Here is a 16,599-nt window from a genome sequence, read left to right as displayed (position 1 = left end):
TCCACAATCCAGCCAGAAAATAACTTCAAGTTTCCTCCTACTTCACGATAAGAGTTTATATCGTTTCAGCAGTGACAAACAGTCCCTTGTGGATCTCTACTGGAAGGATGCAGCTGCATAACTACAACAGCATTATTGCTTTTCGAGATCTGCATCATCTCAAACCTCAGCTGCTGCTTTTATTTATAATATGAGAAAGCCTACCCAGTGTTATTTCATGTTCTAGTCGTTTCACAAAATAGCTGTTTACAGTCAGAACCGAGAGGTTATAAAAATATTTAGCACAAGGATGGCAAACATCTTATTTTTATTGGTTTTTCAATCTTAAATTCCTATGTATTCAGATTGCATTTAATTATCATCTGGGCCTGGATGTGCTAGGAATAGCGGCTGCTGGGATACACTGTAATTTCCATTATTTTAGAAGAATACAGTGCAAACATTGATCTGACATTTTGATATCTTAAAGATTTGTTTCCTAAAAGCAAAATTCTCATTTTTCCCCAAAACTCATCTGCCAGACCTACACAGAAGTTCGAGATCAGGACCAACATACTAAACTGAAAGAAAAACAAGAAAACTTTGCCGAAGAATGCAATCAAAAAATCTCTCCACCTCCCTGGCTTTATTCTCTCTTTTTTAACTTATTCTCAGATTTCTCCCTGTCAAACTTCTGGTCTGCAGAGTGCGTTGGCCATACAAATCCGTGGGAGTTTTTCCCCACTGATAAGAGCAGACAGATGAAATCTGACCTGAATTTCACCTGCGGCAAAGAGATGTTCAACCAAGGTGAAGTGTTTAAGGAACATGGATATATACAGAAATTCTGCCTCTGTGTCTTACCAAGAGGGACTGGGCTTCTCCATTTCACCCACTGCTGTATGAAATAGCAATAAGTCACCACTCAAATCAAACCCAGAACAACTGGCGTCACTGGAGAGCTAAAAGTGGTGGTGTTTGCAATGCTCTACCCTTCCGAGAAGTGGTCTTGAGCACTCAGTGATCATACTGTACATGCCAAATATAAACCGGAGATTGGATTCGAGAGGCTGAGTTAGCGCCCCATCAAGCAGAGGGTCACCAAGACAGCTTAAAAAAACTTCTTCATCTCCATTTCAACTGATTTGTGTGGTGCGCTTCCCAGTTAGAGTACTGGAGACCTTGGATGTCTAGGGACTAGAAGTCCCTTTCTTTCTCAATTTTCCTGTTTTCACCCTCTCATTTTCCACTACAGATTAAAAAAAAAAAAAAATCTTACAAGGTAGAATTGACCTGACTTTCCAGTTTAAACAAGAAGCAGGAAGCCTTTCTCTCCTTCCTCAAACTGTTTATTTTGAGCTCTCTTTGTACAACTTAGAGCAGTAAGAAAGGGCATGGGGCTCGCATGGTTTGATTATTTTTTTTGTAGACCAGCTTTCAAAGTAAACAAGCAATCCAAAGCGAATCAAGCCTAACAAAAGGGAACACTTTGCCTCTAATATTCCTTTAATAATGGTTTGGATTGCTAACACTAGAGTCTTTCTATCAGCATACACGGACTAAATTATATAGCCATGTATTTTAATGGGCAGAAACAAAGGTCAAAATCCAGGCGCTTTCATGTATACTATTATGATGAAAAGTCCTTTTATTTTACATTTCAGTTGTGGGAGTTTCAATGAAAGGGAGTCATGGAACTGCAGGGGAGACAAGACAGACATTTGTGCCTCCCTTTTCAGCTGCTATTAATAAAATGAATGAGGCTTTCTGTCACCCATTTATTTTGTAAATAAAACCCCCTTAACGACAAAGCAGTCTTTGCATAACTGCTGAGAAATAAATAGCACATCAACTATAATCTTATGTGAGGAAAAAACATACATTCATTATGTTTCCTATACAGTGGGAATCTTTTTAAAGAGGTTACACCTATGCATTTTCTTCCCTGAAGAGGGGAAGATGAATATTTGGCTGCCTGCAGATGAATAAGGTTGTACGAATCTCCTCCAGCCTTGTTCAGTACTACACTGCAAAGAGATCAGGAACTTTAGATTCAGAGAACCTAAGATAATGATGAAGAAAATGGCAAGGGCAGTGAGTGAATATGAGCAGATCCCAAAGAAAGCTGGGCATTCATTTTGACAGTGAAAATATTTTCAGGTCATCTTGACACTGAAACTTTTGCAGCATTGGTTAAGAACCTGCCAGCAGTCCTCTCTCATCCAAATCTAATGGGGAAGCTTGTGCTGACAGCAGGACTCAAATGAAGACAGAGATACAAGACTCAGCTATTCAGGTCCTTGGCAGTGTTCATATAAAGGCATTGTATACTGTACAGTCCCTCCTCTCCACTGATCAGGATTTTGCAATACCTTGAGAAACTTGAAGTTGGTTGATGATGATGATGTAGATAGCTACAAGAAATTATATTTGATAGGTCTGAAGTCATTACCTCCCAGCTTTGATTGCATTTTCTCCTCCACCCCTACCAAATATTGGCTTAGACTAACCAGAGGTTAGGTTTTCATTACTGAAAAGGAATTATTTAATCAAGTAATATCCTTAGAATATACATACATCCTCTTGCCATTCCTTAACATAAATTATATAGGGTTTGGGGTTTTGTTTGTTTGTTTGTTCTTTAAAAAGAGGTTAGTACATAAGATCAGCACAGGTGGGCTACAGGTTATTTCCTCACCCCTCACAGCATCTCAGCCAAGCAGAGGGGCAGGCTGCAGGACAGTGGTCACAGACAGCATCGCATTACTCCTCTCTGAACACTGCTTGACTGGATTTCTGCTTCGCAAGCTCATATTCTAATACCTGTGAGATTTATACAGGCTTTCCTTCCTAAATCCTGACTCAGGTGACAATGAATGTTCCCACTGCCCTTACAAAACACTATCATCTTTCCTTCTGTAAACCCTGTTTTGCTCCGATTCAGCAATCTTGCTAATAAAGTCTGTTGGGTTCATATGAGTTACTACAAAAAAATATATACCAACTTGCAGTTTGGTTTGAGTTATTTTTAGGAGAAAGGGCAAGTAAGAATCTATCACATAAGACATTGCAGGAGTATTACAGTACTATGTTCTTATTGCATTTGAAGTGTTAAGAGTTGGTTCTGCAGCTTTAAAAATAATTACTTTACACAGAACAAATATCAAACTATATTCTAATCATGAGCACAATCACTGCCTATAAAACACTGCCACTGTGATAATTATAATTTTATATCTTATTTGATCTCATGAACATTTCATAAAATAAGTACAAGAAATACTTACTTCTCTGTCACTAGTATGAGTAAATAACTACTTTTAGAAGAGTTAATTATTAAGACACTGTAAAATTAAAATAACTAGATGATAACAGTGGAAGATTTGCATTCTATTGTCCTGTATATGAAAACAACACCACGCCACTCAATTTCTCTAGGAGACAGGCCATACACAAGGCTATCTAACACCGACACAGTAAATGAACACAGCACCTGAACATTCAATTTGTCATAACCTGGAAGACTGCTAGAAGCAGGTTTTAAGTTGATACAAATTTGGAAAAATATAGAAACAAACACTTGTAATGGTGCTGACACAGGCTGGGCCTCAATACTGCAAAACCAAGACATCTCAACACTACAGCCACACAGAGAAGTCCACACTTTACCTATTCATGTGAAAATACTTAGCAAGAAATACTTGTAGATTTTTAGAACCAATAAATAACCACAGTTTTGTCTTCCAGAAAAGAAAAAAAAAAGGGGGGGGGGGGTATCTAATTTTAGTATGAATTCTAGTAACTCCAAAAGGAAGCAGTTGGAAAAGTGCCCAGTTTCTGTAAGCGATAGTTAAAAACCCCAAGTAATTAACAAATAGGTTTCTGCTCCAGCTTCATACTGACAGATTTTGTAACTTCTGCAGTTCACAAAAACCTATGAAGATGCATGAAGCCCTGGGTTAAATGCTGAAGCAGATTTAGATGGAGACCCAGACTGCTGCAGTGAATGTACAGTTGCTTCTTTGATTCAGTGCATAAGTTACGGTGATTTTTCGAGCACACCAAGTTTTCACACTGCATCACTAAAAAGCATGCAACTGCCAAGTCATGGAAGTCTTTTTATTGTTCTTATGCTGCCAGTTCCTAGGTACACTCTCAGGGTATTAATACCACTTAAGAAATTACAGTGAGATGCTCTGAGTATTTCCAAGTAGATCAAGACACAGTTGATATAAACATATGTATTATATTGTCCTTTTTCATCCATGCCTAGTCTGGGGCATGACTGGAATTATAGGCAAGTGATATAAAAGTATGATTACTAAACAATGCCAAAAATAATAAAATTGTTACCTTAAATATAAGCAGGTCTCAAAGTAACATTACAAGTTTCTTGCAAATATTCAGGCTAGACATAAAACAGTCTCAAAGCATCAACTAAGGGTCAGAAACAAACCTGATCTTCTCCAAAGGAGGTGGGCTAAACTCCACAGAAGTCCTCAAGAGATATACCAACCAAAGAGTGTGTTATAAAAGAGAAGCAACCAGAAATGTTTTGAGATCTCAACCCTTCACTCCTCTGCCCTACAGACTCTTCCCCAGGACTCTTGAAATAGAGGGGATGCAGCGCCAGATATGAACATGTATATCAACACAGATAGAGGGGATGCAGTGCCAGATGTGAACATATAGATCAACAGCACATTTTGAGGAGTCTGGTTGGTAACCTCCCTTGCTCCTTTGGCCCATATGCACATTCGTATCATAAGAAGTTCTAGGAATACTCCTGGGATGCCACTGGGATGCCACTGGGATGGTCTTCGCCCTACAACGCTGATTGTTCCATGAGGGGCCAGTTTCCCACAGGCATCTGCTGAGATGTCTTGAGTACGTGGAATGACACCTGGTATTTCTGTCCTTGCCCTCTCCAGCAAGTCTTCATGAAGTCTGCTCTGCAGTAGGGTAATCTTTGGAATGAAGACAGCAATCCTAGAGAATGTCTTAAGCCCAGAGAGCCTTAGAAGATGGTCTTGCCCTGATATGTAATGATCTCAGCACTGGACATGGGAGATGTGGGGAGGGATTACTGATGAGGGATTGAAAATTTCCCAGAGGAGTGACGACCACTAAACCACTTATGTCCATGGGAAAACAAAGACTCAAATGGAAAACCCATGAACGCTGCAGGATTCCAGTGAGGAGCAGTATCTCTGACCACAGGAAAAACCCTGATCTGACTCCTGCCCAACTCTACAATAGCAGGATGAAGAAGAAAAAAGAAGCAAAAAGCAGCGGAAAACATGAAACAGAGGAGTGCAAAGAAGAAACTGCTGCCACAGTACATTTTCACAAACTAATGGAAAGTCCTGTGAAAGGCAAGTGCTTCAGAGGCTAGTGATTTGTTGGCACACTGGGCAGAAAATCCCACTTTGCTATAAATGTCTAATTGATTCCTTCCTACACAGTGCTCCTTATGGACACTGAGTAAATGCTCTCCAATCTCAAGAGCCACCTAACACCTGTGCAATGAGATGCTATTTTTTGACGTTTGCTTGGGAAGGCAGATCCAAATCCCTCAAGAAGAGGCTTGGAGAGTCAGGTAGGGCCCGAAACACTCATACTGAAAGGCAGAACAAGTCTTAGAAGCAGAACTGCCTCCATTGTGCTAGAAAAGCCCTGATTGCAATGGATGCAGCTATTATTACCTTCCCAAGTGTCCTTGGGAGATGCAGAAAGGTAGGAACATATATCAGAGGACCTAGCTACATTATCAGGAATATATTTGGAAAGAGCACTGAAAAATGTCTGGTCCTACACCAAAAAGGCAGGAGCTTCATGGTGGTCTGAAGAACTACCAATCTTGAGGATGTCTAGCAAGGATACTATTCGGGCATACATGACAAAACCCAGCATGCAGCCAGGCAAATCCCTACCTGCACAGGCTCAACTCCCTCTCTCCGGGTATGATCTCGGAGCATGAGACTGACCCGAAACGCCCCAGCAGACACAGAGTTCAGCCAATGTCTCTGGATTTAACTGACTGAACCGGAAACTGCATATTCACTTTTAGCCCCGGAGACTAAACAAATTAAAAACAGACTAAAGAGTTTATACAGTTTGTTCCAGCCAGCATCCTTTCACCAAAGCTGGGGGGGGGGAAACAACAACAAACCCCTCAGTATGGTTTTCTTTGAGATGAATGATGATCACCATCAGTGTTAGTGAGTACCAACAAGGCCAGGAGAAGCTCATGCGTTTGGACTTTGCAATGACAATAGTAGCAAGCCATAATAAAGTAAGGGACCTCTTGCAAGTATCAATATACAGCAGTATAAAAATAAATGTAGTGCAGGTCAAGAGACATGATGCACTCTCTCCACTGAGGTGGCAGTACTACTGCCCCCATTTTGCTATTCTGACTTGCACTTGGGAACAAAGTCATTTAGCCTACTTAAATCCAAAATAGGTCTCTCTTCTCCATTTCTCTTTCATTTAGAAGAATCAGTCCTACCAAATCCTTTCTCTGAGAAGGAACCGACTCAGAAGACCCTAGGGCTAGGAGAGCAATTACATCCTATTAAATCAGATCCTTATGAGAGTAGTCCATAAAAAGAGACAAAAGAGGGTTCGGAGGGAGAGTGACATAAAGACGACTGCACGCAGTATTTGTGGATGACCGCACATAGCACCCAAAAGTCTGCAGTGATCATTGTCCAGTGGGGGGGGGCAGGGAATCACATAACTGCACAGTTAGGAAAAAGCTAACAGGAGAGAAAAGGATGAGACACTCCAGCACACCTTCAGAAGTCAGAATAAGGATAAGTGCATTGGCCAATGGATTGATGATGAAATCTTACAGGGTCATAAAACTTGGGCAAAGGCTGTGATAACCCACAGGAGACAGCAAGGTGATGTCATGAGGAACACAGACAGTATGTATATGCCTGCTTTGGTCTTGATTCAACAGCAAAAATCCCCAGAGACTGAAGAGTTGCTTTGACGATTCCACCCATCTGAGACCAGATAGCTCTGCCACCGGGAGTTCTTCTACAGCCTCTTGCGTTTCTCTCTGTAGTTCAAATGGCTACAGAGACTTTATTTGTCTTCCCTTATCAACACCAAGTTTGACATCCTGTCAAATCCTGCAGTTTCTAGGAATATGTTCCTTCCCAAGACATCTCTGATTCCCAAAAAAACCCACGTTCCCATGGGAAGTCACAATTAGATGCTTCATTGCTTTGGAGAAGCTACCAAGAATGAAGGAAGAAGCAAAGCCTCCATTAAAAATAAAAGGTGAATCTCCATGACTGAAGACAAACATAAAATTAAATTAAAGAGAGGGAAAACTGCTAACACAAGAGCTGGGGGAAGTTTAGGCTGTTTCTCAACATGGGTTCTTAAAAAGCTGCTTCTTCCCTTTTTATGCCTACAGAAGTAGGAGCCCACAGGGTATTGGTGGAGCTAGTTTTCTTCATTCAGGTTCTCAAGCTGTGGTGCAGAGGTGTAACCCCAATATTAATCTGCAGAAGGACAAACAGTCAGGGGGATGTTACAGCACCCACTGCCAATACAAAATCATGACCAGGAAAACAGTTAAGTCAAGTACTTTAACCTTCCTTTTCCCCCTGGCTCACTGTATTATTTCTTCCATACTTTATGGGAATAGCAACAAACATAAGAGGAGGACTCTTTACACCTATTAATATAGTTTCTAAAAAAATTAGAACATCTGTTTATAACAGCATGACTGTTATTCACATGAGAGCCTAAAACTTGTACCCTGTCACCTGATTTATCTACAGCTCTGCTGATATATTTTCCTTTCATAATGCAACCATCAAATTTGACATACTGCAGTTGACAGGTTCAGACAGAGAGGGAGCACAAGAGGAAACATTTGGTTTCAGATGTGGGATATCACATTTATCCTCATTAGTGTGAGGTAACACCCACACATAACTCAAACCTGTCAACATGGTACAGATCTACATGGATCTCTCTGAAACAGACCTTTCCAGGTTTTCACATTTTTAAGTGCTTTCAGAAAATTTTAGAAATGTTATGCCCAAAGAAGGCTTTAAGTCCACAAATGCAAACCTGCAAAACCAGAACTTGGAAAATGTTTGGTTTTTTCCCTTAAAGAAAACTGGAGGTGGTGGACTAATTTTAGAGGCAGAATATGATTAACCACCAAGAACCTTTTTTGGCTCTGAAAGAAACTTCAATTTTAAGGCAAACAATCTGTTAACCACTCTTACAGCAATATACTTTCTTATAAGAAAGGTAATATTTCTTGTAGGTTTATTTAATTCTTAAAATTGTTTTACTTGCAGAGTCAAGAGTGCCAGTATAGACTGGTTCAGATGTATAAGCCACAGCATCCCTCGTCCCCCTTTTCACTACCAGTATCAATGCCCTGGAGGAATACTGTTGCTGTAGGTGGCCAGAGCATGTATGTTTAATGCTTCCAGCAATTTCAGCCCCTAATGAATACTTGCTTATATCACAAATAAGTTAATTTCCACCTTCAAAGCACAGTTATAAGGGAAATTTTTTAGTGTTGCTACAGATTAAGGGCATCTTTTTACCCAATTCAGTTAATATGCAAAAGTTGTGGGGTTCTCCTGCTAGTTAATGAACATAGGGGAATTAAGGGGTGTTCCCTGCCCCAAACCATTTCAGAACCTGATGAAATACCAGTTCCTACCTTGCTACTTCATATAAATCCTTCTTCCGTAGTTCATGAGAGCCACACAAGACAAATGGACACGTGCTGTTTGCCTCAAGAGTCCATTATAACCAGCTTCCTTCCCATAGAGCTTAAGGGAAAACTTTGGAGTGAAAGATAAATGCTCAACTTGTATGGGAAACACGGGTTGCTATGACCACCCAAATCCAACGGCTCTCCACATCCTAATCGAGGTCTGTCTCCTGAGAAGTCTTTCACAGGCATAGGACCTAGTTTGTGTTACTATTTAATGATCACACAGATACCTGATGACAGCACCACTGCTAAGGAACAGACAAATATTTAAAATGCAAAGAACAGTCTGTAAATAGCAAAAACCCCGCCTGAGGTCAGGTAAAGTATAAAGCCATAAGGAGATCTCTTTCCATTGGGCTCTGATTGCGATGCTACCTACTCTCCCACCCTGGCACCTATCTAATAGTGCCTTTTATGGAGCCCGTCAGGTTGTTGTGCCTCTCTGTTGGTACCTCCTATTAGGGTTTCCCTCCCCTCTGGAAGAAATACATTGGCATCAACCTCATAAATTTTGTTAACTGAATAAATATATCCTTGACTATCTGCATTTAATACAGAAGGCATTTCTAAGGTGGTCTGTGCCACAAATCCATCAGACCCAGTTACCTCAGACGACTAAACTAAGTAAACAAGGATGATGCTAGAGAAATATAGTGTTTTAAGGATGGGGACATGGTGGGGCCAGCAATAGTCCTGAAGGTCTGAAAACAGGTAAGTTGGGGGCCCTTATTTTCCAAGAGGTAGAAATCCGACCAGGAAGACACAGACTACTGCTAGAGTCAGCCCAGAAGCAAAAAACTAAAAGCAAAGCAGGCCTAAATTTGGGATTCTGCTTGCTGAGAAATTTCAGTTTCAGCTCCTGACTGATACCTTTGTTTTCTCACTGCAGATTTAGAGCCCAAATTCAGCCCAAACAGTACTTCCAAGGCTTCAGACCTGCTAGTAACAGCGATCCTTGGGCTTTCATGCTAGGACACCATCTGCCTCAGTGCAGCATGGCAGAGAGAGGGACCCAGAAGGGCTCTCCAACAAGCATAACTCATTCTGTAGCTTCTCAGGGCTGCATCTCATGAAAGCCCAGAAAGGAGCCCACCAGAAAAACAGGCAAGTTTCCAGTTAAATCCTACCTATAAATCAATGACTTTTTTCCTTCCTTTTTTTTTTCTTTTTAATTTTTCTTTTTTTAAAGAAAGTCTTTGCACAAAACTTTTCAGATTCTGGAAATGCAATGCCAGTCCAGAAAGTGCAGATGCAGGGCCAGGAGAGGGAAGGCTACCAGAACTAGGGCAGCCTCCTATTTTAGAGGAGATTGAGCCAGTTACTGGGTTTAGAGGATGAGACTAACAGACAGCACTGTGCAAGGCTCCCTTAGCCTTGCAGAATTTAAAAGCTACAAACACCCTGAAGAGCGAGCTCCCAGATCAGTGCATGTTCAGGTCAGGTGTTTAAACTGAGAGCTCCTCAATCTGGTGGGTATTTTTCCTCCTGTTGGAACTGATTCTGATTCAGCTGAAGCACGGCACATGCAAGAGTCACACTCCTACCTCTCAAACTCAACAGTCGCCTCTAGCCAGCATGCTGCAGATAGAGAACATCTTCCTTTTGAACACACTACCTCATTCTGATTTCCCTCTGATAGCACCTCACCATTTCTACTCCACATTTCTCTCAGTTTCCTCCTCTCCCCATCTAAATCACAATTTCCAGTTTCCTCCTGTTTTCTTGTACTATGTTTCACTTCTCTCTGCCCAGTTTTGCAGTTTGACACATAATAGGTTGAATAATGAAATATATGAAAGATTTTTTTTCTTGCGTTCTCAATAACCTCAGTCTTTTCTCAAACTTCACTGTATTTTTCATCTCTCGAGTCCAGTCGGTTCATACGAGTGCTGCTCTGGCTCCTGATAATAAAAAGAAATACAAGGAGGGCAAGAAATCTGATGGAAGACATGGAAAAATAGGACAAAGAATATAGACTTTTTACTTGGTCATCACATGCATGGGAGCACATGACTGGAGGGGAAAGAGTCAAGCCTGCTAGTGTGGGTAGGGTTGGGCAAATGCACGAATAAAAATGACTGCACATGTAAACCCAGTATTGGACAGCATGAAATTACCTTTCTGCTAGAACCAAAGAGAACACGGAAAAGTGGAGTCAAGCCTTTTCCTGACTCTTTGCTGAGGTACAACGCTGCAGCCATTCCCACCCAAGGAACATAGCAAACCTGGAATTACCTTCAGAAAGGTAATTACCATCATAAAGCCATAGTGAAGAAGAAAAAGCGTGGAGGTCAACATTCATCAGCCTTTGAAGATTCACCGAGCTCAGCCACTGCCACATACATATGCATTTTAACATCCATGGTAAAGAAACAAAATATTCAGGGATCATAATTATAAAGGTCTCATCCGGACTAGTAGAGTCCTTGTGTCTAGAGGGGAAAATTAAAACAGACACTACTACTTCACCATGATAAACGAGAATGCAGAAAGTAACGGTGAAAATGATGGATGTTTTCAAATCCATCTTACTTAAATTATGATTTAAAATTAGTCTAAGGAAACATCACCAATATATAACTCGGACTTCTGGTAAGAGGTTCTATCTAAATGCTGAATCATAAATTATAAACAAGCATAAGAGTATTGGTTATCAAATGCTCTACATGAGTAATTTTTATCCATATTAATCATGGCTATAAGCCGAAGCAAGGAAAGAAAGAGGAATTAATGGAAGAAGCACTTGCAGCATTTATTTGATTTTTGAGAAAAGAAAATACCTCAGTAATACTCATAAAGATGGATTTCTCCAGTAGCGTTTTGTAAAGAATAAAGTTTATAGTTGGGGGTGGTGGTGGGTGTTAATAACTGAGAGGACACAGATTGCTAAGCCAAAATGAGCTAGTGAGCCTGCTCTCATAACCACAATCCAACCCATTTGATAATGTCTTCTTCCATTTCCATTACTTCATCATCGCTCATTGCATTATGTCTAAACATAGACTATAAACTCTTCATAATTTTGTTTGTAAAGCATTATGCATATTTACAGAGCTATCTAAATAATCTTAAATTAAGTTACAAGACCAACCAAAGACTGGGGGGGAGCCAAGTCATGCCCTCATACATAGAAGGTTGCCAGAAGAGCAAGGATAAGCTCAAGTGCCCAAAAGATGCAAAAGTTGTCTTTAACACACATTTGTTTTAGAAGACAAGAATCAAGAATTAAGGGATAGAGTTTCGACCAACAATTAGAAACATATGGTAAATTCAAGGAAGTGACAGTTATAGTACCTCATCATCAGATGTATCAAACAAAGGCTCATCTGAATACCAAGCCATGTTCAGTACTCCAAACTGTGGTGGAAATAGTTCTGCCCATAAATCTCCCCCAAAATCCCCTCCAAAGAATGTGAAGAGGCTGAGCAGGAGGTAAGTATAATGCTGATTTTAATGGTGTCCTGTTGTTACCGGGGTTTTTCAAGGGACAACATTGAACACAACATCCAAAACTAGCCACACAGCAAAAATACTGTGAGTGTCCCTCTGACATGGTGGTGTTTTGGGAAGCAAGCACAGAGCTGTACAGTGAAAAAACCTCCACGTTTTACTATGAAAAAAAAAATACTATTCAACTATTATTTTAAAGCAGTTTTTTATTAGCAGTAGAACAGGTCCTGCACCTCATCAAAGTAGTCTCTGTATTCAAATGGAGCATTGGAAAAACCTAAATCTTTCTATGTAACACTGGGGGTGGAAACATATAATATGGTTTGGCATCCCCCACTAAGTACTTCATAAAGCAAAATACCATTTCAATGTGCAAAATGTAAAAATATTAAACGCTGAAGGAATTAAACCTGTGCCTTGAGAAAGGACTTGACCTTAAAAGGACAAAACATTAAAGCTGCTTTGGGAAATGAGTGAAGAGCATTTGCAACTATATAGCATTAAGAGTTTGGCAGGAAACCATGTTTAACGGATGGCTTACTGCCTTGAAAATACTTTTGTTTAAAAGAACAATTTAGGAAATGAATTTGTGCATGTACGTATGAACACACAAGTTATACATAACCTGTAGTTTTCCCATATTTCCTCAAAAGATACAGGCAAGCGAGAACCTCCATTCCCCTTAGGTGTTATCTGGCCAAAATGCTTGCAAGTCTACCAGATGGCTGTGATAAGGAGCAAGAAGAACTTTATAAGCATCTATCTGTTTGCATTGTATCAAATCAAACTGAGAATTCACTTGTTGCATTATCCAAATTAAAACAGCGACATTTGCCTCAGAACTCATTATCAATCACTCTCAGAAGAGGGATGCTGTAGTAGATGGACACAAGGTTTGATCAAGCTTAGTAACTCCTATAGATGAACATGCACTTCCATTAAAAAAACCCCACATATATAAAATATGCCCAACTTGACATGTGAAGAGTTAGAGAACTTGGAAAGAATAAGACACAAAATGCAAATAGCTGACATTTTGGAGAGGCAGAGCACTGGCGACACCTATCCCACTAAAAGATTTTCAGGAACCTGACGGCTCCCAAGAACAACAGAATATCCACTGCTCTTGCATTCCACCAAGAAAACAAAACCCTGCCACAACACATACTGTGACAAATCAAATGTGCTAAACTGCAGATGCTACACTTATTTTGTGCACAGGACAGAAAAATACCATTTTCTATTGTACAATGCATTGCTTCTGCAGAGAGCCCCATGTGCTTTATCAACATTTATAAGCTTGTCCTCACAATGCCCTATAAGGTAGCGAGCCATGACCAGATTCTCCTTGTTTTACAGTCATTTCCCACTTCCATAGCACCATTCTTTCTGTTAAGTCCCTAATTTATATAGCAAACCATTGGTATTGCCTCAAAGCCAAAGAACTATATTTAGTGGAGGTTTATTCCAATGGATCTCAGTGCAAGGTTAACAGCTTTCACCCTCTTTCTTTATACAGGGAGGCACACAAATCTAGTCAGAAATTTTCCAGGCAAAAGTAGTCCACACAATTTTTCAACAACCATATTTAGACAATGTCTTTAACCTCTTTCTTTGAAAACATTTTTCCCATGAAATAAAGTTTTCATCTCTGTATGTGTTGAAAAAAAGGAAATAAATATTAGCTCTTTAAACTGTACCTTCCATGACATACACCAGGGAACCCACATCTCCTTCCTTGATGATGCAGCTGTCTTTGCCATACTCCACGGGATACATACAATCCACAATCTCCTGGATCTGAGACAGTTCCAGATTCTTCATGAAGTCATTGTCAAGGATCGCTTCCTTTATTAGCTCCTTGGACCTGTGGCAAAAAAAGACAAGATTTATCCACGTGTCCATCAGCCGAGCTCATTAATAGCGTGTGAATTTTAGCACAACCGCACAGTGCCCCAATAAGTATTTCCTTGGAAAAAAATTTCAATATTTTCCCTAAAAGTCTGATAAAGTCCATCTGCAGAGAAGTAAAAAAAATTACAGAAATGTTAACTTGTAATTATTTTTTGTAAATAAGTTTTAGATACAACAAGTATTGAAATAAAAATAGATTTCATGTGATTGCAATATCCTCTTTTAGCTACAAGTTTCACATCTATAATAACACCAAAGAATAACATAGCTACTTGAAATATCTTCCATATACAAAACTGAAAGGAAACACAAACAAGAAGTTAAAGGATTTATGACTTAGTTTATTATATTTTCTATTAAATTATACAAACTGGAGCACACAAAAGTGCAATACTGCACTGATTCTTTGAGTATTAATCAAATACCGAAGGCCATTATATTCACTAGAGGAGGCGTCACTGTCACAGGAATAACACCAATATTGATTAATTTCTTTGATGACTAAATGGAAAATTCTGAAGTTGGATTAATGTGCATAGAATTATACGTGCAGTTTTGGTTTGGCATGCAATCAGATTGAAAGTCTGGAGTTCTTAGTAGCCACTTTGCAAAGCTGAGTAAGGAAGGAGTTGTTTCTGAAGACACAGATTTCAGAACTCAAAGTTCACGCATTCTCTGGAAGACTACCCATATGCGTATGTAATACAACCTGCTGTCTCTAGAGGTGCCTCTTCCAGTGCCATGTTATGACAGAAAATGTGCAACAAAACCACTGACGTGTTTTTCCTGATTTTCCTGAGATTCTTTCAATTTCTACAACTAAAGTGCTCACTACACAGTGAGTCATGCTCAGGTGAACCCTCTAATCTTCCCTTCAGACTGTCAAGTTCAACTTCATCCATCTGCTGATGCAGCATAACCCCCATGTTATGACATTTTGCAAAAAACTCCTGAAACAACTTGTGCAAATGAACAACAGAGAATGCTAAATCTAGATCTAGACCAAAACTAAAGCCCCTAAAACACCTACAGGCTGGACACCAGGTGCTTGGCCCTTCATTTCTCGCTCTGCAGCTCCACTTCTGTAGGTTGAACTATCTGCTAATGTGAACAAAGCCTAGGCAGATGACAGCTACCTGAAGAGCTTATGCATTCAAAAGAGTTTTATCTTTTTGAAATATAAATACGAAACAAGGTTTTCAAAGAAAGATACATTAATGGATCATGTGTTCTTGAAAAAGAGCCAAATGGGGACTTCAGAAGACCAAAACCAGCCAGACAGCCTTGGGAGATATTATGCCTATGCTATAGTCCTTTTAAAATATGCAGCAAGGTTATATGCAGCACAGATTCAATTTGTTAATGTTTAAGGTGCTTTTTATGCTTTTCATAATTTTGAGGTTATTTCAATAAAACACACAACTTTACATCAGAGTCCATCACTACTGACCGAGCAGAAGCGCAGGATGGGAAGCAGACCAGACTTTTCAAGTACTGTCTGCAAGACGACACAGACTTGTACTGCTACAAAACCCTTTTGCTCTTGAGAAATTTAATTTGTCTTCACCTACTGTCACTCCAATTCCTTGTGCATGCAAATAAAAATCACCAGAAAAACCTACATCTGTGTTGCTTCTTGCTTTCAGTAATGCAAGAAGCTGGTAATTTGTAAGGTTGACCAGATGACAGATAGCCTGCTTTCCTCATTCCCTCCTCCTGTGCTAGAGCAAGACTACACTTTCGATGTATGCCTTGACTCAGTACTGCTCTTTTGGTCTTAGCCACCCCCACAGGTCCCTCAAATCCTCCTAACAAAGGCACTAATTATTAGCATTACTCAAACTGCCTGCTGAAGAAGAAAGCATAATAAAAGCTTTCGCATTAGTCATATCAACTAGCATTACAATTTCAGCCATTTATTTCATTCCAAGGCTCAAAATGAGGCTTTCTCCTTGATAAAATAAAGTCAGCCTTTCAAGTGGAGTGTTTGTAAGAATACCCACATGAGACCAGAGGGAATTCAGACATGACCTCCCCTGTTAATTTAGAGGCTCTCAGTAAAAAACAATGCTTGTCTTGTCAGAATCGAGCACAGCGAAGAATTTGAAAAGGATCCGGAAAACTTCGTCTAAATGACAGCGAAGGAGAAGCGCAGGGGCTAGGAAAATCCATTAGAAGTCTATTTTGGGGAGAAGCAGCAAAACATACACAACATGAACAAACTTAGGGAATTTATGAGCTTAACAGTATTGTTTCAGTCTAAGAGTACCTCTTCAACATAGAAATATCAGAGAAATTAAAGCTCAGATGCCCACCAAGTCATTCAAACCCTTTTAACGACAGTACGAAATACATCCATTAAGAGGAAAAACACACTGGCCAGGACATCAATAACGCAGTTTCATCTCTGCCACATCTAAGCATCTTAAAATTAAGTACCTCCATAGAATGGTCTGGATAATAACTCAGTCACGCTTGAATGTAAGCAAAAT

General features: G+C 39.9%; 1 protein-coding gene across 3 annotated transcripts in view; it reads right to left on the bottom strand.

The window, feature by feature from the left end:
- The window catches only part of PRKG1 (protein kinase cGMP-dependent 1), a 513,542-nt gene that overhangs the window by 434,099 nt on the left and 62,844 nt on the right, over nt 1–16,599 (bottom strand). For all 3 annotated transcript variants that reach the window (XM_087766550.1, XM_009466038.2, XM_087766551.1), the window contains exon 2: nt 13,894–14,060. In XM_087766550.1, the coding sequence (XP_087622676.1) occupies nt 13,894–14,060 (167 nt within the window). The remainder of the gene's footprint in view (nt 1–13,893; nt 14,061–16,599) is intronic.

Source organism: Nipponia nippon, unplaced genomic scaffold (assembly GCF_047370975.1).
Source record: "Nipponia nippon isolate SJK-2023a ecotype South Korea unplaced genomic scaffold, ASM4737097v1 scaffold_3, whole genome shotgun sequence".
Taxonomy (NCBI): domain Eukaryota; kingdom Metazoa; phylum Chordata; class Aves; order Pelecaniformes; family Threskiornithidae; genus Nipponia; species Nipponia nippon.
Note: the sequence above shows the minus strand (reverse complement) of the source record. Positions and strands in the feature narration are given on the sequence as shown.